This window comes from Arvicanthis niloticus, chromosome 29 (assembly GCF_011762505.2).
Source record: "Arvicanthis niloticus isolate mArvNil1 chromosome 29, mArvNil1.pat.X, whole genome shotgun sequence".
Classification (NCBI taxonomy): Eukaryota; Metazoa; Chordata; class Mammalia; order Rodentia; family Muridae; genus Arvicanthis; species Arvicanthis niloticus.
Genome location: NC_133437.1, coordinates 16,270,875 through 16,294,765, shown reverse-complemented (window position 1 = coordinate 16,294,765; position 23,891 = coordinate 16,270,875). Strand labels below are relative to the sequence as shown.

General features: G+C 42.7%; 1 protein-coding gene and 1 long non-coding RNA gene across 5 annotated transcripts; one reads left to right on the top strand and one right to left on the bottom strand.

Moving 5' to 3' along the window:
• Positions 1–1,534: 1,534 nt before the first annotated feature.
• LOC143440381 (uncharacterized) lies at positions 1,535–8,323 on the bottom strand. Of its 4 annotated transcripts, none has more exons than XR_013108104.1 (3): positions 7,154–8,323; positions 4,259–4,459; positions 1,535–2,436 (listed from the first exon to the last, which is right to left on the bottom strand). It is a non-coding gene; the product is annotated as an uncharacterized LOC143440381 (long non-coding RNA). The 4 variants fall into 4 exon arrangements; XR_013108105.1 differs by having other exon boundaries at positions 4,259–4,391; XR_013108106.1 differs by having other exon boundaries at positions 4,259–4,391; positions 7,604–8,323.
• On the top strand, positions 8,308–15,701 carry Zcchc9 (zinc finger CCHC-type containing 9). Its single transcript, XM_076927132.1, has 6 exons — positions 8,308–8,411; positions 9,655–10,067; positions 11,493–11,643; positions 11,806–11,898; positions 13,469–13,537; positions 15,137–15,701. Exons 2-6 carry the CDS (start codon positions 9,681–9,683, stop codon positions 15,253–15,255), a joined length of 819 nt encoding a protein of 272 aa, XP_076783247.1. The 5' UTR covers positions 8,308–8,411; positions 9,655–9,680; the 3' UTR covers positions 15,256–15,701.
• The last annotated feature ends 8,190 nt before the right edge of the window (positions 15,702–23,891 follow it).

The window sequence follows — 23,891 nt, the reverse complement described above, 5'->3', positions numbered from 1 at the left end:
AGGCTCTACTCTCCCAGGTTCACCCCCATCAACTAGAACGGAAACAGAGAACTACTATTGTTCAAAATACCTTTAAATAGAGTTTTAATGGAGGCACACTGATTGAGTTCATATTATTGCTCTCAGAAGCCATGGGTTTTGAAACAAAAATCCCATTGCTGGCTGTGAAATATTTTTCTATGAGTTGTTGGGCAGAAAGCACCCAAATGACCCCAAACCAATACATGGTCTTTCCATTTTTATTGGTCACTCACCAGAACTATGCAGTAAAGTTCTACTTCCGGAAACCCCATACACTGAATGCAGGACACAAAGAAGTCAAGCTGGAACTAAGCGGTAAGCCTTCTCTCTGCTGCTTGTCATTCATAGCGACTGATAGTTCTCTGAAAGCTGCTGGGGGAGCAAAATCCATCAGTGGTCTTTCTAAGACGTAGACTCAGCATGCTACGATGCCAATCTGCCAGGCTCACGTTCGCTGGTGCAATAGTGGTCAGAATGTTTGCTGGTTAAGCCAGCTCCTTTCCAGTACGGTTTAAGGTCCAGTCCACCGAAATAAATCCATGCCTGATTCTGTAAACTGATCAAAAGCTCATATCTGAGGAGGTCACAGGTCTTAGGGAAGACTGCTCTAGTGACGTGTCCAGCTCAACTTGGTCCTTGAACTCTTGACTAGCAGAAGCCAGGAAATGAAGAAAGGGACACACATACAGAAACGCTGGGGTCAAGGGAGGTGTGTGTACACTGATGGAGTGGAGCCCACTACCCCCCAATCTGGAACCTCCTCGGTGTGTTTGTTACATACAGCACTGGGGGAGGGGCTAGCTACTCTCTTCAGAGATCTCTATAGGTGAGCAGTCTCTGGCTATAAACTGGGAGCTGGGAGGAGAAAGATATAGTTGTTAGTTTCGTACACACTGCTCGTTGTCAGTAAACTTGGACCAGAGAATGAAAGCTTTGCCATGACAAGGACCAAGGCCCGAGACCCTTGGGAAACTGCTATAACGAAGCAGCCTGAGCAAGCCACGAGAAGTGAACCAATACACCGTGAGCCTCTATGGCGGCGGTACTCAACCTTCCAAATGCCGTGACCCATCAATACAATTCCTCAGGTTGTGGTGACCCTCAACTGTATAATTATTTTTGTTGCTATTTCATGATGGCAATTTTGCTACTGTTATATAATTGTAATGTGAACAATTTTTTGGACATAAGAGTTTTGCTAAAGGGATCAGGCCCGACAGGCTGAGGAAGACTGCTGTTATCGGCTCTGTTTCTGTTCTGCCTCTGGGTTTCTGCCTTGTGTTTTTGACCTGGCTTCTCTTGGTGATGGATTTATAAACTGTAAGATTAAACAAATTCTTTCCTCCCCAAGCTGCTTCTGATTATAGTGTTTTATCACAGCAATAGAAGCCTTAAGATAGCATTATGAACTATCCAAAAAAAAAACTTTAAAAAGATGCTACTGTGGTATTCTAAAAGCAAGATTTAAAAAAGCATTTTAAAATTAGTTTTATGAGACATAAATGCACTGAACTGATTTTATCATTTAGTTTTTATTAGCTATGACAGACTCCCCAGGATTCCAAAATGCATTTGATTAGGGCAGTCGACGTATGCCTTCCATCTGATGATTTGGGGAGGAAGACTGTTGAATCTTGGCATCATCACACACACAAAACTTCTTGTTTGCACACAACTCAGCATAAAAGCAGTTTATGGAAATGGTCAAGGAAGAGGAGTGGAGGCTCCTACAATGTGCTGCCCCGACACAGACGAGCAGGAAACAGAGATAAAGAGACATTTGGAATGTGATCACTCCACGGCCGTGGCCTGAATTCTCAGGAACTCAGCAGTACTAACAGGCGCTAACTGCATTCAGGTGCACTTCAATCAGAGCTCGATTATACCATCAAGATTAACGAGGTGCAAGAAGACTTTAATGAATAAAAGAGGGTTGTTACTGAGGTTTTGAGATGTATTTTGTTCATCAGGCAACAAAGTAATTAGCAGTGCAATCACGCCTCTCGTTGGTAGACAGGTGGAAAGTTTTCGTTCTTTAAGATGTTGTTGAAGCTACACACATTCAAGCTGTCCATCGGGCGTCTCTGCAGTGTTCCCTTGCATGGCCCGCCAGACTAGTCTAGTGAAAGCAGACACCGACTTACCTGTGCTTTGCTAACCTTTTTAGTTAAGGAACAAATAGAAGCCGTACTTAGTTGTTCTCCCTGTGATGAACATTTCTCTGCACTGCTGTGATGTTTTCCTCTTGCAGATTCCATCATGTTTTTAAAGTGATGTTTTTCAGTGTTAGTCTCCATATATGCTCACCAAAAGTTCGAGGTAGAGAGCCAAGCACCCGCAGGAAGTTCAGCAGCAGTTTAGCTTGTGAAGGAAATGCCGTGTTTATCAGTTATCGGTATGTACTTTCATATTTTCCTGGAAAATAATAAAGTGAATTAGGGGACAACCCCAGGAAGACTTCTGGGATTACCTGTTTTACATGCTTGATCCTGTTTTGACAAATCTAATGTTAGTGAAGCCCCCCAGCTCCTCAATCTCCTGAGTTATTTCTGTCTATGTTACAGTATAACACGAGTCTTACAATTCATAATTTAGGAAGTTTTAGAACATAAGATGCTCAATAACCAGCAAGTATTATCAGTATTAAAAATGCCCTAGCTGGGCAGTGGTTGCACAAGCCTTGGAGGCAGAGACAGGCAGATCTCTGTGAGTTCAAGGCCAGCCTGGTCTACTAAGCAAGCTCCAGAACAGGCAGGGTTACACAGAGAAAACAAGTCTCAAACAAAGAAAAATGTCCTATTGTGTAACAGCACATTCTACATTCACACTGATGGATATTGTGATTGGAAAAAAAAAATTATGTATGAAAAAAACTTGATCATAAATTTAAGAACAGATTTTTAAGTAGTAAGTAAATTAAACTTGTGAAAATGTGCTTCAGGGCAATCATGGCTTAAAAACAAACAGGCTCGACAGTCTTAAGAAGGTTAAATGCCAGGAGTAAAATCCACCTAACAGCAAATTTACCACTTTGTGATTTTACACACATAGTTCGGTGTCACTACGCACACCTACATTCATAACCATCACCACCATCCAAACACCAGCTTTAAAAACAAATATCCAATATAGGAAAGACAGCAACATGCCGAGACTGAACACTATGCTTGTGGGTCTGATCTTAATGAGGTCTCCCGTCTGGTTTGCTCCTCTCCAGGGTACACTTAGCACACACGCCGTGCAGCTGATGCTCTGATGTGAAGCTCTCTGCTGGCTGCCCAGTTGGGCAGTCGTGTGCACACTTGTGCAGGCCTTCACATTTACCCTGCTCATTTCCCTCTCCCAGGCATATCAGCATCCGTGTCAGCCTTTGCCACTGGATCACAGGGTCCTCTGGAGACCACATGCACCTCACCATCACATCCCAGAATGAATCATGCACAGAATAAGATATCCATGCTCTTCTTTTCCCATGCTCATTTGTTTGTTATGCCAGAGTGTTTGGAAGGCTATGTCTATTCTACTTTACAGTCCTCTTAAGTTATGTCACCCTACACCATAAATTGATGTTTTTATCCCAAGGTTTAGATTAGGTAGGTTATTTATTAGTTCCCAAAGCTCCTCTGCTTTCTCTCCTCCTTCTCCTCCTCCTCCTCTTCTTCCTCCTCCACCTCTTCTTCCTCCTCTCTCTCTCTCTCTCTCTCTCTCTCTCTCTCTCTCTCTCTCTCTCTGTGTGTGCCCATCAGACAGGGTGGGAGGGGTGTATTTGCAGGTTGCTGGGGAGGACAGTGACACTGGGCACTTACCTTTAAAATGGGATCTGTCTTGCTACCTCCCTAATTTCTCCTCTAGCCGCTGCAGCTGCTGCAATATACTATATTTAGGTTTTCTTAAGACCTTCCAAGAATGATCAGTGTATTGAAATCTATATCATCCCTGTTATTCTTTCATTGCTGTTATGTGGCATTTATAATCTTATTATAAATTGGTAAATTTATAATCTTATTCATAAATTAGACTTTATAAATTATTATAAAGTCTGCATAGCTTACTTTTACAAGCTGCTGGCTATTTAAAGTCAAAAACTCTGTCATTTTCATCCTGACACCTAACAAGGTACTGGAAACAGTAGATGTGTTTTCTTGTGTTTTTCTTGATGAAATCCCATCATTCCCTGTAAATGGATAGCTCACACCCAGTATCATTTCTTCAGACACAGGAGGAGGGAAGTACTCACTTCAGATAATGCAAGAAGGCTTGCCAATCTCACCACTTCTTCGAAACATGGTGTAAGCACTCCTTTGAAGCACTTGACATGATGACTTCTAGTTCGTGATTAGGGACTTGAGTTTGAGAGACGTCCTGAGAGGCTGAGGGCAAGCACAGTTAGATGGCCTCATCATTTCTGCAATTAGTGTTTCAATCCTATTCTTTGCCACTTTAAAGCAAAAGAATATGAAGAAAGGTTTAAACCTTTTCTGGGAACAATACAAGTGCATATTGTTCTTATTTATTGTTTAGCAACTTTAAACAACTCGCACTAATGGTTTTGTCCTTCCAGACACTTCAGGTACCTTTCCTTCTACTTCAGAAATTAAGACATGATGCTTAAGACTTTTGTAATTGAGGAAGGAAACCAACAATGTAGGCGAAAATAAGGACCACGTGGCACATATCAGATAACAAAATTTTGTTTCTAGCATTGTGTCTGAGTTCTAGTTCTTTGTGTATCAAAACCATTTTAGATTTTATCCTGGACATGGTGGATGTTATTTTGTACATACTTCAATTCTGTTTTATTTCTCAACAATGACAAAAAAAAAAAACAAGCAAGCAAGCAATTAATGTGAAATTGTACTGTCAATTTCATCTCATGGTTTGTGGGTGGCAATTCCAATCTCAGGTCATTTTAAAGCTTCTGAGTTTGTCTTGTGCGCGGTGTTTCAGAGGCCAGTCTTTTACATACAGAAGCAGAGAGCTTGTTTTCAGAGTTCCCTGCCTTTACAGTCCCCCACATATGACTGTTGGATGGTCTTACAGAATGAAAGATGGTGCCTCAGATTCTATTATGGTGTATTCATATCATGCTATGCAGCCTAGGCCTGAGGCCCACTCTCGGTGCAAACATCCTTTCTGCAAACATGTACTGAAGGGGACATTCCATCATGTGCTTCTGTCTATAGATTCTGAACGGCCTTCATAGCTACTTGCTTATTTTTCTGAATCTCACAGTAGCTTTTACAATGTCTGGGATTTATAGTACCATCAGGATGAGAAATGGTTCAACGTTCATATCATCATATAAACTCTTTTTGTTTGACACATAAACACATACTGTCCATGTTAAAATTACATTAATATAATGAAAAGAATATGTGGCAGTGGTCAGTGTCTTAAACTGGGTAAAGTTGACAAAGGTATGTTATTTATATGGTTATAAACATTATATGTTACATACTTGGCATGTTACTTCTTATCATGTGTCCTATTTAAAATACTGTGGTAGCTAGTCTTTGTTGTCAACTCGACTACATCTGGGATTAACTAAAACAAAAGTGCCTGGGTACACTTGTAAGGGGATTTTCCTAATTAAATCTTAAGAAGTGGGAAGACCTATTTTTTAATTTGGATCTTTTGATGGGAAAAGATACACCTTTAATCCATCTCTTTTGAGGTGGGAGAATCCACCTTTAATCTGGGCCACACCTTTCTGCTAGCAGTCTATATAAAGGACATAAACAAAAACAGCTTGCTGTCTCTGCCTGCTTGCTCTGGCTGGCGTTCCTTCAACGGCATTGAAGCCTACTTCAGGATTCCAGTGTATTCTGAAGACTAGCTGAGACATTCAGCCTGTGCTCTGAATAACTAATGAATTTCTGATCTCCCATTGGTAGACAGCTATTGTTGAGTTGCATAGTGAGTTTCATATATACAAAGTAATAATAAAACACTCCTTTATCATATATATTACATATATATTCACTCTATCAGTTCTGCTCCTCTAGAGAACACTAATGAATACAGATGCTTTACAATGTAAAAAAATGAAGCATGTCCCTTGATAATGAAACCCTTGGCTCCTCACTTAACATTTTTCTAATTTACATTTTGTCATGAAATAATGTTTATAACGTATCAATACGTAAAAGAGAAATAGAATAAAATATAATCTCTTGAATTATAAGTAACACACCCCTAAGTCTTACATTGGCATAGATAACACAATAAAGCGTATTTAAAGTAAGTTCAAGTAGACAATGATCTGCAGCATTTCAGAAGAGTAGAGTACATAACTACAAACCGAGATCTTGGTTCAAAGTTTCATTTTGTTTTTTACAGCCTGTGTGACCCTGAGTGACTTTAGCTCTCTGGGTTTATTTCCTAGTTGTTCAGTGGAGAAAACAACAGCTACCTCCCAGGATACTTGGTAGACATACTCAGTAAAAAGTAGCTATTACTAGTAGGAATACTAACGCTTCCTCGTGCATCCCAAAGGATTTACACTACTGTTTGCTTCCTCAACTACTAATCAAAACAGAAGCTTTCCCTCACTCCCAGAAATCAGATCTTCAAGGAACTTTCGCATTAAAAGGACACATTTTTGAATGCGCCATCTAGTGGTGTACATTGTGTTCAAGGCTAGGCACCCACAGAAAATAAAACCTCACAGAGTTGTTAGTAGGTTGGAGTCAAGGTCACTAAGTTATAATACCAGGGGCATTATCACACATCTTTGTTTGTTTTGTCTTGTGTTTAGAGACAGTGTTTCTCTGAATAGCCCTGCCCGTCCTGGGACTCGATTTGTAGACCAGGCTGGCCTCAAACTCACAGCGATCTGCCTGCCTCTGTTTAGGGAGTGCTGGGATTAAAATCGTGCATCACTACACTTGGCCACATCACCCATCCTTAAGCAGTTCACTTCCCAACAGCTAGAGGATTGGTTTTTTTTTTTTTTTTTTTTTTTTTTTTTTTTTTTTTTTTTTTGTACTTTTAAACTTTCTGGAACATTTGTGGTATTTAATATACCAAATCACAATATTTTTCTGACATTGATTTTCCTTTGAGGAAAAACTGGGCCCATTTTAGTTCTTTATCCAGTTAACAGATATAGTAAGGAATGGGAATCAATTACCTGAGAGGCAATCAGGACACAGTAAAACTTATTATACAGTCCATTGTGAAAAGTATCAAAAAGCATGACCTGTCATACTGACTGTCTAGTGGGAGAAGATATCTAGGAGGCTTAGATAAGAATAAAATCTTGGAAGTCTTGAAACAGAACATAACTAAAGAAACCGGAGTATTATGCAAGCAGAACAGCATATGTAAATCCTGACGCTAAACAAGTACGGCGTCCACTTAAGAAAACGAGGAAGGCCCCTTTGTACAGAGCTCAAATAGAACAGAGATGACACCATAAGCTCCAAAGTTTGAATATCATGCCAACAGTGAGAAAAGATGGGTTTTAAGCAGGAAGGCGAGTTCCAGGACAGCCAAAGGCTATACAGAGAAACCCTGTCTCAAAAAAAAAAAAAAAAAAAAAAGCAGGAAGGCATCAATTTGATTTGGCGCTCTGACTTACATTTTCAAAAGTTCACTTGAGAAAAATAATTTATGCAGGGCGCAAAAAGAAAAAAAAAGTCTGCTCAGATGAGCTGCAGTAATTTGGGCCAACACTGTGCAAGCTGAGACAAGGGACAGGACAGTCGGTACAGACAAAAGGCAAGAAGAGCAGAGGGTCAGAGGAAGTGGACGTGTATGTCCATGACATTTCTTATTGAACATAACTGGGGGTGGTTTCCCGGAGGGCACTAATAGGACGGAGGACTAGAATTTTCTTGAAACATGAATTCTGCCCACACAGTATGAATGTTCAATTAGGTCCAGGCAGGGCAATCATGAAGTACTCAGAACCAACAGGCGCTCCAAAGGTCTCTTCAGACTTGTATCTTAGTGAGACTCCTACTGAGCTCACACCTTTGCGGAACCTCGGCTCTCTCCCACAGCCAATTTCCACACAGTTTTGTATTTTTTAAAGTCCAGTTCAAAGGACATCGTAAGGAAGACCTTACTCCCAAGAGTCCTTTCGTCTATCTCTCCCTCTAGATTGCACATTCTCGGATGGCACAGAGTGAGCTCTCGTCATCTTTGCGTCCCCGGAATGCAGTGCAGCGCCCTGCAAACAATACACGACTCACAAGCTTGCACTTGGCCACTTTTTCCGCCAGCCTTAAGACCCATAAACGCCTCACGCTACAACTGGCTTGTCCTGCCGGAAGTGACGCTAGGGGAAGGTGAACTTCCGGTCTCGGTTTCTATGGCGGCGCCCTCGTCCGGAGCTCGGCTTCTCTGGCTCGTTGTCTCAGCTGCTCTGGAGGATTCAAGACAGGGTAAGGAGCTCCGCGGGCGCCACCGGTTGAGGTGTGCGGGCCGCTGTGCTACTTTGGCCGGCTGGAGCCGGACTCCTGCGGGAGATCGCGAGGACGGAGCCTGGGAGCTTGTCCGATCGCCCGGCTCCGCAGTTGGGTGCGGGCCTCGCAGACCTACTAGGGTGCCCGCGGGGCGCACTGCTGGGCCGGGCATGGAGAAGCGAAGCTACGCTTGCGGGAGCATCGGGGCTGTCCAGCTGTCCCGAGTCACCCTTCTAACACCCGGAGCCTCACATCCCGGGTGTACGGGAGGAGGATCCGCCCTCTTGGTGACGGGGCCCCAGTGCAACTGTAAAGTGGCGTACAGCGTCACTCACCGGCCTGAAGGCATGCTGCAGACTGCAGGCGCTAAGTTGCCTGGCTCACAGGATGCTGCCCTGAAAGTAGTTGGAATAATCCTTTGGTTGTGTCTGGTGTATTCATTCATTGAAGAAGAAGAAAAAGAAACCGTTCTCGGAATTGCTTGCTGGCATGCAGAGTAAAATACTCAGTTTTATGTTGGAGCCAAATAATTCATCTTCAAATACACTGCTTTAAAAAAAAAATGCTCACATCTATACTCTAAATAAAAACCTCTATTTATGCATATTTATCAAGGGTACACGAACAAGATTTCTTAGTATGAAGTTTATTTTACAATTTGAATCACTAAAATGGAGTGATTAAAATGATTTAAAACCGTTGTACCTGCAAATGGCAATCACCCTCATTAATAAGACTATCACGTGACTGCAGACACTTTATAGACTGCCTTTACACATCTTCGGGGGAAAGACGGGCGAGGACAAGACTTTTGTATGTTTACTAATGTACTTTGCAAGTTGTTGCATTGAAATGACAAACTAAGCAAGTAGATCTGGAGAAAGTAGACTAGGGTTTAAAGGTAGGAAAAGAAATGACCAGGAAAACTGCAGGATATGAGAGGGCCATTTACAGTATTTATATATGATTTCTAATTTAAAAATCATTTGTTGGCAAAATACTTTCAAGTTTTAAGCAAGCATGTGTTGTTTTCTTCAACTGAAATGGGACCTTTCTGATCAGTACCAAAATTACTTTGGAGAAATGTCTACACAGCATATATGTCTGTGACAATACCTAAACGAAGAGTTTTAATGGTTTAAAGTTTAAAACATGAGTATATTTGATAGTAATGACCTCTCTGTATCTCTTCAATTTTTAATTAATTACTATTATCTTACAGGTTAGTAAAGTACCTCTGATCCAACCATGACCAGGTGGGCTAGAGTTACTACTTCAAATAGTAAGAGGCCCTTGTCAGCGACATCATGGGAGGACATGAAGAAGGGCCCTGCAGAGAGAGCAAGCCAAAACCTGCCAGATCATAAGCAATGTCAAAGCAGTGGGCTGTCCCTTAGAAACGATGCCCCTCAAGCAAGACGGAAAAAGAACAAAAAGAAAAAAGAATACTTGAACGAAGACGTGAATGGATTCATGGAGTACCTGAAACAGAGCTCACAGGTGCTTCACAATGGACAGCTGATAGCCGCCGCCGACAGCCGGGAAGTAAGGGAAGAAATTGCAGTGGCCTTAAAGAAGGACAGTCGACGGGAAGGAAGGCGGTTAAAGCGACAGGCGGCAAAGAAGAATGCAATGGTGCGATCATGGCTGTATGTTATTTACTTCTTCGTGTGACTAGAAAGTGTCACTCGTCTGTTCACACGGCACATGTTTTAACAAAGCCCAATTGCTGCTGTCCTAATACAGCTTTTAAGGCTTGTGCTTTCTCTCTCTCTCTCTCTCTCTCTCTCTCTCTCTCTCTCTCACACACACACACACACACACACACACACACACAGTATACTGGTTAGTTGTCACAGCAACAATGCACACATGATATAGTATTTCCCTATTTACAGGCAGACAACACAAAAGTATGTCTAGGTTAAGTAACTTGATGAAAGCCACTTGGTCCGAGCTGGAGGTGACAGTCAAACTGAGTTCAAAACCTATGTTTGCCCTACCACTGCCTTATGGTAATACCGTTTCAAATAGCTGTCAAAAGAACCTCTAGATACCCCAGGTTGGAGGTGGCTTTCATTGCTTGGATGTCCGCCCCACCATGCTGGGCCTGAAGCAGAACCAGGATGTTTGCCCCGCCATGCTGGGCCTGCAGCAGAACCAGGCAGTACTGAGTATGCCAGGTTATCATGTCCTTAATGTTTTGAAGCAGTTGGCCTGCATGTTAATGTTATGTCAGAGTCCCCATTTTGAGATTTTCTGTAACAGCATTTGGCCAGTGACGACTTGACCTTTTCTTTTAGATAGGGTTTTTCTTTCATGCTGTTTGTCTAACTGTTCTGTTTCTGTGGCAGACAGCTATTCTAGTGATTTCTTGACCTGTTCTTACTAACTCTACTACTAACTATAGACCTGCGCTTTGTAGGCAGGCCGGCCAGTGGAGTGTCCTCAATGCTGTCTTAACACTGTGGATCTCCGGTGCCACAGTTTCTTACCCACACTTTAATGCTACCTCCCAGCACTGATAAACCTTGGCTCCTGGGCCACTCCACTCAGCCACTGTAACACAGCTGTGTGCACTGCTGGACCTACCTGAACAGCTCATACCTTATAATCGGAATCACAGTGGAGACATAGAACCCAGCTTCGTTCAGCTATGAAATTTAAAAATAAAAGTGCTGATTATCTATTGTCTGATTCTATGGAGACCCTTCCCCAAACACGCCTTTTGTCTCTGGTGCAGGAATCCTTAGTAAAAGATGTGTGAGCCATACTTGTTCAATTCAGTTGAACTATTGCCTCCTACAAAGCCATTTATAAGTTTGTGACTGATATTAATGTATTAGTGGAATTAGTTCTAAGAAGCAGTTAGGCTCCTGTGATAGAAATGACACTTGACTGTTTGGGAATGTGGAAAGTACTTTCTTCTACAGATACAATACTGATTCTTTTTTTTTTTTTTTAAACTTTAAAATGCAAAATAAAGATAGTTTTGATGAAAAATTAGTACAGGCAGGAGAGTAGTTTAGCAATATGGAGACTCATATTTTGTTTCCTCAGGTATGTTTCCACTGTCGACAACCTGGCCATGGGGTTGCTGACTGCCCAGCTGTTCTAGAGAGTCAGGACATGGGCACCGGCATTTGCTATCGCTGCGGGTCCACGGAGCACGAGATGACAAAGTGCAGAGCTAACGTGGACCCCGCGCTTGGTATGTTCTCACTGAGCTTCTTGTTTGGTGGTGAGGGAGGGTGACCATTAAATAGCCAACCTGGTAAAAAGATGTCTTTTCTGTTTACGGTGTTTTAAAGTGGTGTGACTTATACAGCTTGTCATATACAGAGTAAAATAATGAGAACATTGAATCTTACAGGTGAATTTCCTTTTGCAAAATGTTTTGTCTGCGGAGAAATGGGACACCTGTCCAGATCCTGTCCTGATAATACCAAAGGAGTCTATGCTGATGGTAAGTGTTGCTACCCTCATGTCTCAGACATGTGCACCATTGCTCAGAGTTACCATGTTTTTACATGTTTTATCTGTTTTTTTAATAAATTGTTGAAAAGATGAAACCTCGAGTGCCTTTACCAAGTACTTATTCTGTGCTGGGCTATTCATGTACTCTAGTTTGATTTATTAATAAATCAGGAAAAACTATGACATAATTTTCAGATTCCTTGCTTCGGCATTATTTGTGAGAAAATATTTAACATCTGTGGGTGTTTAAGCTCAAAAGAAGCACAGAGTTTTAATCTCTAAGTAGTAAACGATTCCAAAAGCCATGCAGTGTGCTAACGTCGTCGTTAGCTCGCCATTCTGCTAGAGACGATGGTGTATGTTGTCCTGTTTTGTTGTGATATTTGTTTCTGAAATTTCTCCTTACTCATGACCTGGGGCTTCATGTAACATTCTTTCTTGGGCTGGTGCCATTAGGTCCTAGGCATCTTGTGCCCTATCTTGAGGTCCTCCTTCCCAAGGGTTCAGTGGATTAACATGTAGCTGTTGGAGTCAGACTCAATACCACTTATCAGCTCAGGTCTTTGCCAAATTAGTGAACTGACATTGCCTCAGTTTGTCACCTGTAAAATGGAGATAAGGAAATTTGGTTTTATTGATTCTAAGATCCGCTTTCCACCGTTTTATATCTGAAGTCAGAATGTATCATGCCATTGGTGGGTCCTATGTGATTGACATCTTTGTTGCCTAGTGAAGTAATGACACACTTTACAGTCAGTGGCATCGTAGATCTTGTTCAGTTATGGCCTTCATCATTTTTAAAGTGTATGAATTAGTCAAGGGCCTCTTCTGTCTTCACCTTGGCATGAAGAAGGACCTGGAAAGTTGACTTGTGAGCAAGAATGGCTTTTCATGGTTAGCCAGATTGGAATGTTTCTGTTTTTGTTGTTGTAAAACAAGAGAAGTGCATCTGATACATGAGAGGCAGGTTAACATCCTGCGGGGACACTTTCTGATGAGACACTTCACACAATGATCATGAGAAGGCCCGATTATTATGGGAAACACCCTTGCTGGAAAAAGCTACATGTTGTAGCTCACCATCCTGAGCAGATGAAGGCACTGAAACAGATTTGCCTGAGTAAGTGACACCCCGCCCGACCTATCAGGTAGAGCAGTGATGCTTACTAACCTTTGGGGGTCCACTGGATGGAAACTGTGGGCATCCTCCTCAGGATGCAAACATGTACCTGCATACAAGTTTTAGTCCCAGCTGAAGGCTCCACACCATGACTCTCTCTGTGGGTCCCCTCTAGACTTCTGTGCCTTCTGTCATGTTCTTCTTCTTTACTTCTGTCTGGAAGGTCAGGTACAAGGAGAGGCTTAGTACCAATGAGTGTTTAGAAATTCTGGAGTGGCAAGTGAGTTACTAAAAGGAGTAGTGGTACCCACTGCTTTCTGACTCCAGCTGCCTCTACAGTCATCAGGGATGTGGGATCAAATAAGACATGAAATTACTCATGAATATTGCAAGCCCTGCCAGGGTCATATAGCACTCAGTGACTCTGTTCTTTTACTAGGTGGTGGCTGTAAACTCTGTGGCTCCGTGGAACATTTTAAGAAAGATTGCCCTGAAAATCAGAACTCAGGTGAGCGCCTGGACTTCTGTTCATAAGGGGTGTTTCTCTCTGCACTCACTAAGTTCCATTAGTAACAACTCAGAGAGGCACTGGTGACTGCAGACAGCTGCTTCTGCACTATGACAGTGACCTTGCCACTTCCTGTAAGCAGTCAGCACAGCCCTGAATTCCCGAGCATCAGATCTGCTCTCAGGGGTAGTGAGCTGGTTCTGCAGGAGTCTATTGCGAAAGGAATCTTCCAAGCTTTCATGTTTGCTCAGAAATGAAGGTAATTATACTAGGACTTATTTTCTTACTTAGCAAAACCATATTGCTTCCTAAGATAAAACTCAAATACAAAATTAATTTTTAAAATTCCTAAGCCTGAGGGTCCTCTTGTGCTTTGCTTTGCGTGTTCCCAGATGATTGTAAAACGCTGTTAAACTTATTAAAAATGTGTTATCAACACAGCATCTGCTGGTCCTTTTTTTTTTTTTTCCAGTGAAATATTAGCCTTGATCATTAAGAACTTGGTAAGTGTTCATGGCTGGGTGCAGCAGACTTCTGAGGAAGGAGAGATTATTATTCCCTTAGTTTGCCAGGATTAGGTAGAATATATAGAGATAATTTTGTGTTAAAGAAAGCAAAACAGGCTCGGGGATGTGGCCCAGGCATGAGGACCTGTGTCCGGCCCTCAGAACTGACTAACAAGCTGGGAGTGGTGGTGAATGCAGTAGGTCTGAGCACTAATGAGGCAAAGGGAGGTGGATTCCTGGGCTTGCTACGCAGTTAGACTCCCCTGCCTGATGAGTCAGGCTATTGGGAGACCCTGTCTCAAAATCAAGGTAGGTGGTGCTTATGGCATGGCTCCTGGTTGTATTTTGGCCTCCCTATGCTTACACACACATGTGCATGTGTACCCGCACACATGAGCTCACAACATACACACACCAAAAATAAAAGTAAGGAAAAGGCGTGGGACACCTCCCCCCCCCCAGAGAGCTTCTTAGAGGAAAAGCACGTTTCTTTTCATTTTCTGTAGTCTGAGCTCATGACAGCGTCCTCCCAGTTTGACTCTCTTGCCCAGATGTTTAAATGGGAAAGCCAGGAGTTCTTGTTTATAATCCTGTCTAGAAGGAGATCATCTTTATATGGTGTAGGAGTGAGACTGAAATGATGAAGTGGGGTTTGAATTCTCCCTCCTGGGAGCATTGCCACTTTCCCAAATGGCAAAACTGACAAGCAGATGCTGTATAATTTTGCAGGTGGAATCTTGTGCATTTAAAACGGATGTCTCCTAACTCTTGCTGTTCACGGGCTCTTGGAATCATTGAGTCCTCAGTGATGAACTCGGGAAGGAGTGAGGGAGCTCTCTCATCAGTCTGTGCATTGCAAAGTAGCTGCTGCATTTCCCTAATTGGGATGAGAAATTGCCTGTGGTACTCGGAAATCAAGGATTCTAATCAATTACAGAATTGCTCACTTTCCTGCAGTGATGGAGTCGTCTCTCCTTGTGATTATTCATGTCAAAACTAGTTCCTTTGCTAAACCGATACCACTCTAAGTGGAAGCGTTTGATTATTGTTGTTTTTATATCTTGATTTTTTTTATTTTTAAATCTCTCTACAGATCGGATCATCACAGTTGGTCGCTGGGCAAAGGGAATGAGTGCAGACCACGAAGATGTACTGGATGTGCCCAAAGAGCAGAGACCTAAAGCCAAGGTGCCCAAAGTTGTTAATTTTTGATAAGAATTGGTACAGTTGTTACCACCTCAAGGTTATTCTCCAAAGTAGGCTATTAGAGATTAAAGCTGGGCACCTGTGGAGGCAAACACATTATTTTATATTTTATTATTATATTACCTGTATTACAGACACCACTCTGACCTTGATGGGGCCAGAGTACTGAGATTACAGGCAAGGTGCCTAAGAGCATATTTTCACAGATGGAACTTAGAAATATCTAAGTGCCTCTATACCTGATTGTAGCAGTCATCAATATAAATGTAAATTATGAATCAAAATTGACCCCTAAACAAAGCACATGCCTTTCTGCTTGTGTATAAATAAATAAATATTTTTGTTATATGCTCTTAATTCAGAGTATCAATTTATTGTAATAGAAATTTATTTATATGTTGTCACATATAAATCTGTAATTTTTAGTACTGAATAAAATTATATGAGTTGTTTGTCTTTGTTGAACTGGTCATTGATAATCTCACTCTAGCGTCCCTTTAAAACTAATATTGTTTCCAAAAATAATAAAATAAAAAAGCCTTGATAGAGATAAACAAGGACCTGTTTAGTTTTGATACAAGGAATTAGAAATTGTTAATCTTCAAATTAAAGAGTACTCCAGCATGACAGCTCTTTTTCACCTTCGGTTTTTCAAGAAATTCTAGCCAGAAAGTCGATGTGCATTCCTCAGACAGAGTGACAGCATGACAGCCTGTTAGTCTCCCCAAGCTGTGCTTGCCTGCCTGCTGCAGATGAGTCCGGGTGGGATGGAAGGAAACATCGCCATCATAGAGTTAGAACACTAATCAGAGACCCATTAGCTTCTTTGTCTGATTTGATGAATACATGCATATTTAACATATATTACACAAGCCCTGCCATGCCATTGTGCAGCATAATGGAATGACGGGTGGTTTCTGAGTTTCATCTCAAATTCTACCTGATTGAATCCATTTGTAACCAAAGGAAGCAGCTGTGATTAGTTACTGATGCCTCAAAAGCTAAATATTTACCAAATAAGAAAAGAAACACGGCCTCTGTTTTCACGTCTGCACAGCTTAACAGTTCTAGTCTTAATAGAAACTGTTCTTTTATTTTTGGTGAGGGAAAAACATGATGACAAAACATTGCTCAGCATCCCGGGGCTTAAAGAACTACTTAACATGGAGTTAAGGACGTAACATGGAGTGCCAGCCACACTGCTGGAGATGTGGTGGTGGATGTCGGTGGGTGTCGCTAGAGCACAGACCCCTGCATCCCTGAGGGAGCAGCGGGAGTATGGGCTCCCTGAACAGTCCTCACTGTAGCAGTGCTGGCTGCCCCTTTGCCTCCCGAAAACAGTAAACATAAACAGATGCTGAAAGGAGGGTCCTGGAGGCAGGGATGGTAGGGTACCGGAGTGATGGGCTAGGTCTTCAGCTGGGAACGCTGGAGAAGCTTGACATTTATTCTGTCTACCCAGCATGCAAGCTCCGCCTGTTCTTGGGCACTGGGAGCATGGCCATGAACAGAGGAGGCCACACGCATCATAGCGAGCAGGCTGTAAAGAGTGAAGGTGGCTTGGGGAAGATATCGGAAACGTGTGTTCGATTACATTAGCAGGATGTTTCGGGCTGGAGAGATGGCTCAGTGGTTAAGAGCACTCCCTGCTCTTCCAGAGGTTCTGAGTTCAATTCCCAGCAACCACATGGTGGCTCCCAACAATCTATTCTGGGATCTGCTGCCCTCTTCTGGCATGCAGCTGTACATGTATATAGAATATTCATAAAATAATGAATCTCACCCGTAAGGTTTAGCTAGTATTTTATATCTCTTAGGCCTTTGTTCATCTGATTTTCTCTTCTAAGTGCGTCCTGCACCTTTCTGCGACAGGCTCCTGAGTACATGCAGCTCGAACACCCGTGGTTTTCTCAGACAGTTCCAATTGGCTGCTCCCCTGACACATCAAACTCAAGTCCACCTGCGGTAACAACTTGCTCAGTGTCTTTCTTGTTCCTTTTCGTTCACCACAGTTATGCTCCAAGCCGCTAGCCTTGACTCAACTTCTCAGCGGGACAAGCCCACCTGTTTCCTAGCCACGCCCTCCCCTTATTCAGCTCTCCAGCAGGCTCTCAGTGTCTGCAAGCCGCCCTCTTTGGAATGGCGGCTTCCATTCCATTGGTTCACCCTTTCTCCATTAATTTAAATCCGACCGAGGGCTTCCTTTGAACCCCTTACTCTAGCTTAGAGGCCACAAGAAAGCAGGTCTTGTATGGTTAGTCATTTCTGGATTCCCAAAGGTGTCCACATAAAAGAACCATTCACATATGTCCAGTGGTTGAATTCCATGAATGAGTGAGGTGAAGGTAATAAACAGATGACGCTGTTGCTAGGAGATGCTTCATGTGGGATAATCCAGAGAAAACTTGTACGAAGATTTTTTTTCCTGAAATCTGAATGACAGGAAAAAGAAGCACCATGAATATATGCAGAAAAGCATCTCAGAAGGGGGAAGGCAGAGCCCATGGAGAGAGAACAAGGTTGCCATATTTGAGGACCAGAGAGAGAATGTGTATGGTTGAAACGATGGAAAGGTGCCCTTCAGGATGGTTCTGACCACTCCATTCCAAACAGGACCATTGCTTCTGCTCTCAGACTAGCACTCCCTCCTTTTCCTTCTAGGCAAGCCTGTAGGTATAGACTAGGATCTGGTTGTGGCTCCATTTTCCTGTTAGCAGTGTTTACCTGAGCACCTAATATGTGCTTACCAGCTCTTTGTGTGACATCTGTGGATACTGTGGATATTGAAGCATGTTTTCTCTCACCTGCGAGCTGTCTTTTTCCACTTTTGAGGATGTCCTTTGGGGCACAGAAGTTTGATCAAGTCCAGTTTGTTACTTGTTTTTCTATTGATGCGTATACTTTTCGATTTATGTCTGATGAACCATTTACTAGAGGTCGTGAGATTTGAATGTATGCCTGTGTTTTTGATGTTTTGTGTTTTCATGACTTACACTTATGTTGTGGATAGCCCCGGCCTTGTATTTTGATGCTAATTCCCCTTTCCTGTGAGGGGCTGCAGAGGAGGAGTGAATCCATACACAGGTGACTTCTTGTAAACCTTCTGTCCACCTTAATTTGTAAAATAAAGGCTAGAGCCAGTGACTGGGCAGAGAAATAAAGGTTGGTGGGAAGAGAGAGGGAGAGAAGGAGAGAGAGAGAGAGAGAGAGAGAGAGAGAGAGACAGACAGAGAGAGAGAGACAGAGACAGAGACAGAGAGAGGACAACAGAGGAGGAGAAGATGATGGAGGAGCAGGAAGTGGAAGGACAAATGCGTGACTTAAAAAACCCCACAAGTTCTAAGTGTCTCATAGCTGGGGAATAGAGTGGTGTGGTGGTGAGTCTGCCCAATCTAGGCCTGGAGCTTATGTTCATCTATTGAGTTGTGTTTTCATTGACCTGTCTTATTTGGGTTGGAGATTTACCACAACACACTTAAATGTATAAATCAACTGTGTTTTTTTTTTCTTGAATATAATTTGTAATAAATGTCTGTGATGGTTTGTATATGCTTGGCCCAGGGAGTGGCACTATTTGGAGGTATGGCCCTGTCAGAGTAAATGTGTCACTGTGGGCTTGAGCTTTAAGACCCTCATCTCAGCTGCCTGGAAGTCAGTATTCTGCTAGCAGCTGAAAGATAGAAAAATCATAAGTTGATCCCCTGAACCCTACTCTTAAAAGCAAAGACATAAAAACCTGTAAGTCAAACACTGTGTTGCCTCAGTCCCAGGAAATTAGCTGACCATTTGAATAGATGGCCCTAACTAAACAAACCTTAAGATTCATGGTGTCAGGATGCTATGGGCCCGAGATTAGCCTGGCCGCGCTTTGAACTAACAGCCCTGAGACAGTTGGTGCCAGGATGCTAAAAGTTTGAGATAAGCCTGACCCCCTTGAACTGGAGCTCATGATATATAGTGTGAAACTAGTTCAGAATAGCCAATTATAAAGTGACACACCATCCATCTTAGGAATTTGAGATCAAATGTATCGATGACCTAGTGACCTGTTCCCCCTCCTTCCCCCTTCCCTAACTCCACTCTCAGCCTTCCCCCTTCCCTAACTCCACCCCCACCTGGTTTGTAGATTCACCCTTAAAAGCTGTAAACTTTTTTTGTTCTGGGCTGCTGAATCTCTCGGCCCCTGCGCGGGCTTGAAGGGAAGACAGCCCTGGCTAGCCAGTAAACCTCTTGCGTTTGCATCAAGTTGTGTTTCTCGTGAGTGATTTGGGGTGCGTCTGCAGTTCTCCACGGATCGTGAGTTCTTTTTCTAGTGGGCCTTACACAGCCTTCAGATAAAGATGTAGAACTCTCAGCTCCTCCTGGACCATGTCTGCCTGGATGCTGCCATGTTCCCGCCTTGATGATAATGAACTGAACCTCTAAACCTGTAAGCCAGCTCCAATTAAATGTTGTCCTTTTAAGAGTTGCCTTGACCATGGAGTCTGTTCACAGCAGTAAAACCCTAACTAAGGCAGAAGTTGGTACCAGGGACTGGGGTATTGGTGTGATAGGCCTGACCATGCTTTTGTTTGGAAGAATGTGGATTTGGGGACTTTGGATTTGGAAAGTCATGGAATGTTTTAAGTGGGGCTTAATGAGCCATCCTAGTAGGAATATGGAAGACTTTGTTGCTGTGAGTGATTTGAACTGTACAGATCTGGCCCAAGAGGTTTCAGAGGAGAAGAATTTTAATATGTGGCTTAGAGACTGTTTTTGTGGTATTTTGGTGGAGAATGTGGCTAATTTTTGCCTTTGTCTGAAGAGTCTGCCTGAGGCTCAGGTGAAGAGACTCAGATTAATTGCATTGACAAAGGAAGTCTCAGAAATGCCCATCAGAAACTTTGTTCTCTGCTTAAGTCTCATGAAGAGTATTTTGAACAATCATAGCAAAGCTAAGAAAGAAAAATATAAAATGTATGGTTCAAGTATTAAAGGGGCACTAGGAAGAGAAATGAAACCGAATCCTATGTTCTAGGAGATAACAGATTAAGGGTGTGGGACTTTGGGGCAAAAATCCTACCCAGCTAAATTTAGATCCCGGGATGGTGGTATACAACTTTAATCCCAAGATATAAAGCCAAGCAGATCTCTGAGTTCAAGGCCAACCTGAGACAGAACAAGTTCTAGGTGAAGAAAAGGTTACGTCCAGGTGTGGTGGTACATACCTTTAATTCCAGGAGACAGGCGTGCAGATCTCTGAGTTCAAGATTAATCTACAGAGAAAAATCTAGGACAGCCAAGCTTAGACAGTGAAGGCATTGGAAAGCTAATGATAATGTAACACGACAAGGGGGCCGTGTTCCAGCTCCTGCAAGCAGCAGAACTCAGCAGCTTTGGCCATGTGGCTCTGCCTTTAGAGTGAAAAATAGAAAGGACCTCTGGGACAATTGATGCTGGTCAGCTGGAGCTAAGAAACTAGCACTGACTAAGAAGAGACCAGCATCACTGAGGTGAAATCTGGGAAGTGTTTTCTGAGGTGTTCCAGAGGTAGCCAAGGCTGTACCTCGTGCTGCAGCTGCACTTGGTAATAAATGTGTAAGGGTCACCCAGGTGGTACTGGTTTTTAAAGACATAAGGAGGTTCTGAAGAGCAGCTGAGGCTTGGCACTGAGAGGCCATGGAAGGCCATTGGTGAAGGTACAGTCTCAGTTGCAGTTGACTGCCCAGGACTGAAAGGGTCATAAAAAGTATTTGAGGCTTGGCACCATGAAGAGAGCCTGTGAGAAGTTATTGGTGAAGCCTAGTTACAGCAGAAAATTCCATTGTATTGGAGATGCCAGTACCATGGGATGATCACCAAGAACAGCAGCAGCAATGGAGTGGATCAACCTGAGCTTAGAATGCTACAGAGGGCAGAGCTGGAGAAGTGACTCCAGCCCTTTGAAGGAGTCCAGAAGATCATGTGTGGATTCCAGACATCGAAACAAAAGCTCTAACATTGAAGTTGCCTTGGAGACCCCAAGATGTTAGCGATGCCAGAGCCTTGGGATATCTGCTGAGGAAAGCTGCTAACAGGGAGTGGAATCAGTCCAGGGGAAAGGACTTTGTTATAGTCAACAAAGACAAAGGAGTGAAGATCTAAAGACTGCGTTGACATCAGACATGAGATGCAGAGTTTGGAGTCTGCCCAACTGGTTTTCTGTCTTGCTTTGGGGATTACAGTTAAAGTGATTGGATGAATCTCAGAAGAGACTTTGAACTTTGGACTTTTAACACTGTTAAACTGCTAGACTATGGGGACTTTGGAATCTGGACTAAATGTACTTTTTATTATGCTGTGGCTAAGTATGTCCCCCATAGACTCATGTGTTTGAACAAGCTTATGAGGCCAGGGAGTAGAATGTGATGGTTTGTATATGCTTGGCCCAAGGAGTGGCAGCACTATTTGGAGGTGTGGCCTTGTTGGAGTAGGTATGTCACTGTGGTCATGGGCTTTAAGACCCTCATCTTAGTACCTGGAAGCCAGTCTTCTGCTAGCAGCCTTCAAATGAAGATGTAGAACTCTCAGCTCTGCCTGCACCATGTTTGCCTGGATGCTGCCATGTTCCTTCCTTGATGATAATGGACTGATCCTTGGAACTTGTAAACCAACCCCAATTAAATGTTGTCCTTGTAAGAGTTGCCTTGGTCATGGTGACTGTTCACAGCAGTAAAACCCTAACTAAGACAATGTCCAACCCCATCCTTCTGCATACACTGTTCTTGAACAGTGTATTTACTTACTTACTGTTTATCTCTGTGACTGTGTGTGCAAATGCATCCGCCTGTGTATGCTCCTGTAAAGTACAGAGATCATCGTCAGGTGTCCTCCTCTCTGCTGTCCTACATTTTCCATTGTGTGTGTGTGTGTGTGTGTGTGTGTGTGTGTGTGTGTGTGTATTTTTAGACAGAATTTCTCACTGCAGCTGGAACTTGCTATTTTGGGTAGCCTGGCTGGCCACCTGACCTAGACAACTACCTGTTTCTACCAATCCTCCACCTCCATCACTGAGGTTACAGGCTTCACTGCCATGCCTGACTTTTATAGGGGAGTAGAGATCTAAGCTCAGGTCCTCATGCGTGAACAATATGTTATATTCATATACATAGTTATGTATGTATTATAACTTCCATAATATGTAGTGTTTGGTGGGATTCCTGAGTGTGTGGATAAGTGGCTTTCTGAGTATTTGTTTGTTTCTTGTGCCTTCTCTTGGGCTCTCTTCTTTCTGTTTGCTTGTTTTATCCTATTCCAATGTTAGTTTTTGTTCCGTCATATCATATATCATGATTCCTTAGAGGCCCGTTTGCTTTATAATGAAAGACAAAAAGGGGGTGGATTTAGATGGGGGCAGGTCAGGAGAAACTGGGTGGTGTCACGGGAAGAAGAAAAATTTACTACCTTATAGTAAGACTGAATGCCCGGAAATAGCATGTGCCATCTGTGATGTGAGAAGAAAAATCCTTTTCAGTTTAGAACTCTACAGACATTGAAATTATATGTAAAGAACAAGAACAAATAAAACAGAACACATCACTGAAAGCAAACTTCACTGTTGCCCTTTGAGTAGAAGTGAGATTGTATGAGGAACCAAGTCTAAGATGAAGATAGAGAGATGAGAGCCCATCCTGGGAGCTGGCCTGAGGACCATGTGTGGGAAGATGACAGGCAACTTCTTCAAAGTTACCTTCTACTTCCACATGTGCACCATAAGGCACATGTGTGTGTGTGCGTGCACACACACAGCAAACACACACACACTACATATATACATGGAATCAAAATTAATAAGAAAAGCAATACTGGTATGCAAGTGCACAAATTGGATAACTTAAAGCCAAGGAATAACACAGACGGGGGCTGAAGTGTTGGCTCAGAGGTTAAGAACACTGACTGATCTTCCAGAGGTCCTGAGTTCAATTCCCAGCAACCACATGGTGGCTCACAACCATCTCTAATGGGATCCAATGCCCTCTTCTGGTGTGTCTGGAGACAGCAACAGTGTATTCACATACATAAAATAAATAAATCTTAAAAAAAAAAAAAAAAACACAGACAACAGCAGATCTGTATTTTACCCTAAAAGATGTGTATTACCTACCATCTCAGTGTGCTGAATCTGACGAGGTTCAGCCACTGGAAGGTTTATGGGCTCTGCATTTGAGAGGAGACAGTCCATCCTGGCAGCAAGGCATGGTGGTGGAGTGTGAGGCAGACTGTGCAGGAAGCAGCGTTAGAAGTGGAGCTGAGCTAAGGAAACTTAAGGTCCACCCCATCGATCCACTTCTTCCAGCTCTGCCTCATGTCGAGGTCCTCCCCGAGCTGTGCACTGAGTGTTTAAACATGAGCCTAGAGAGACATTCCACATTCAAACCACAACTTGGAAAGTATTTCAGTGAATGTGTGATAAAAATTCTTCCATCATAATTTTTCTTGTGAAGAGAAAGGATACAAATGTACTTTGAACTTTTAGACTTTAACAGTAAAATGAGAAAGTTGGGGAGAGGGTTATTTTAATTCACAGACAATTCATTGAAAACTTGGTATGTACACACATACTGGGGTTATCGCAATGAACAAAGCAGAAATCTTGGCTTTTATAGAGCTTACATTTTAATTGA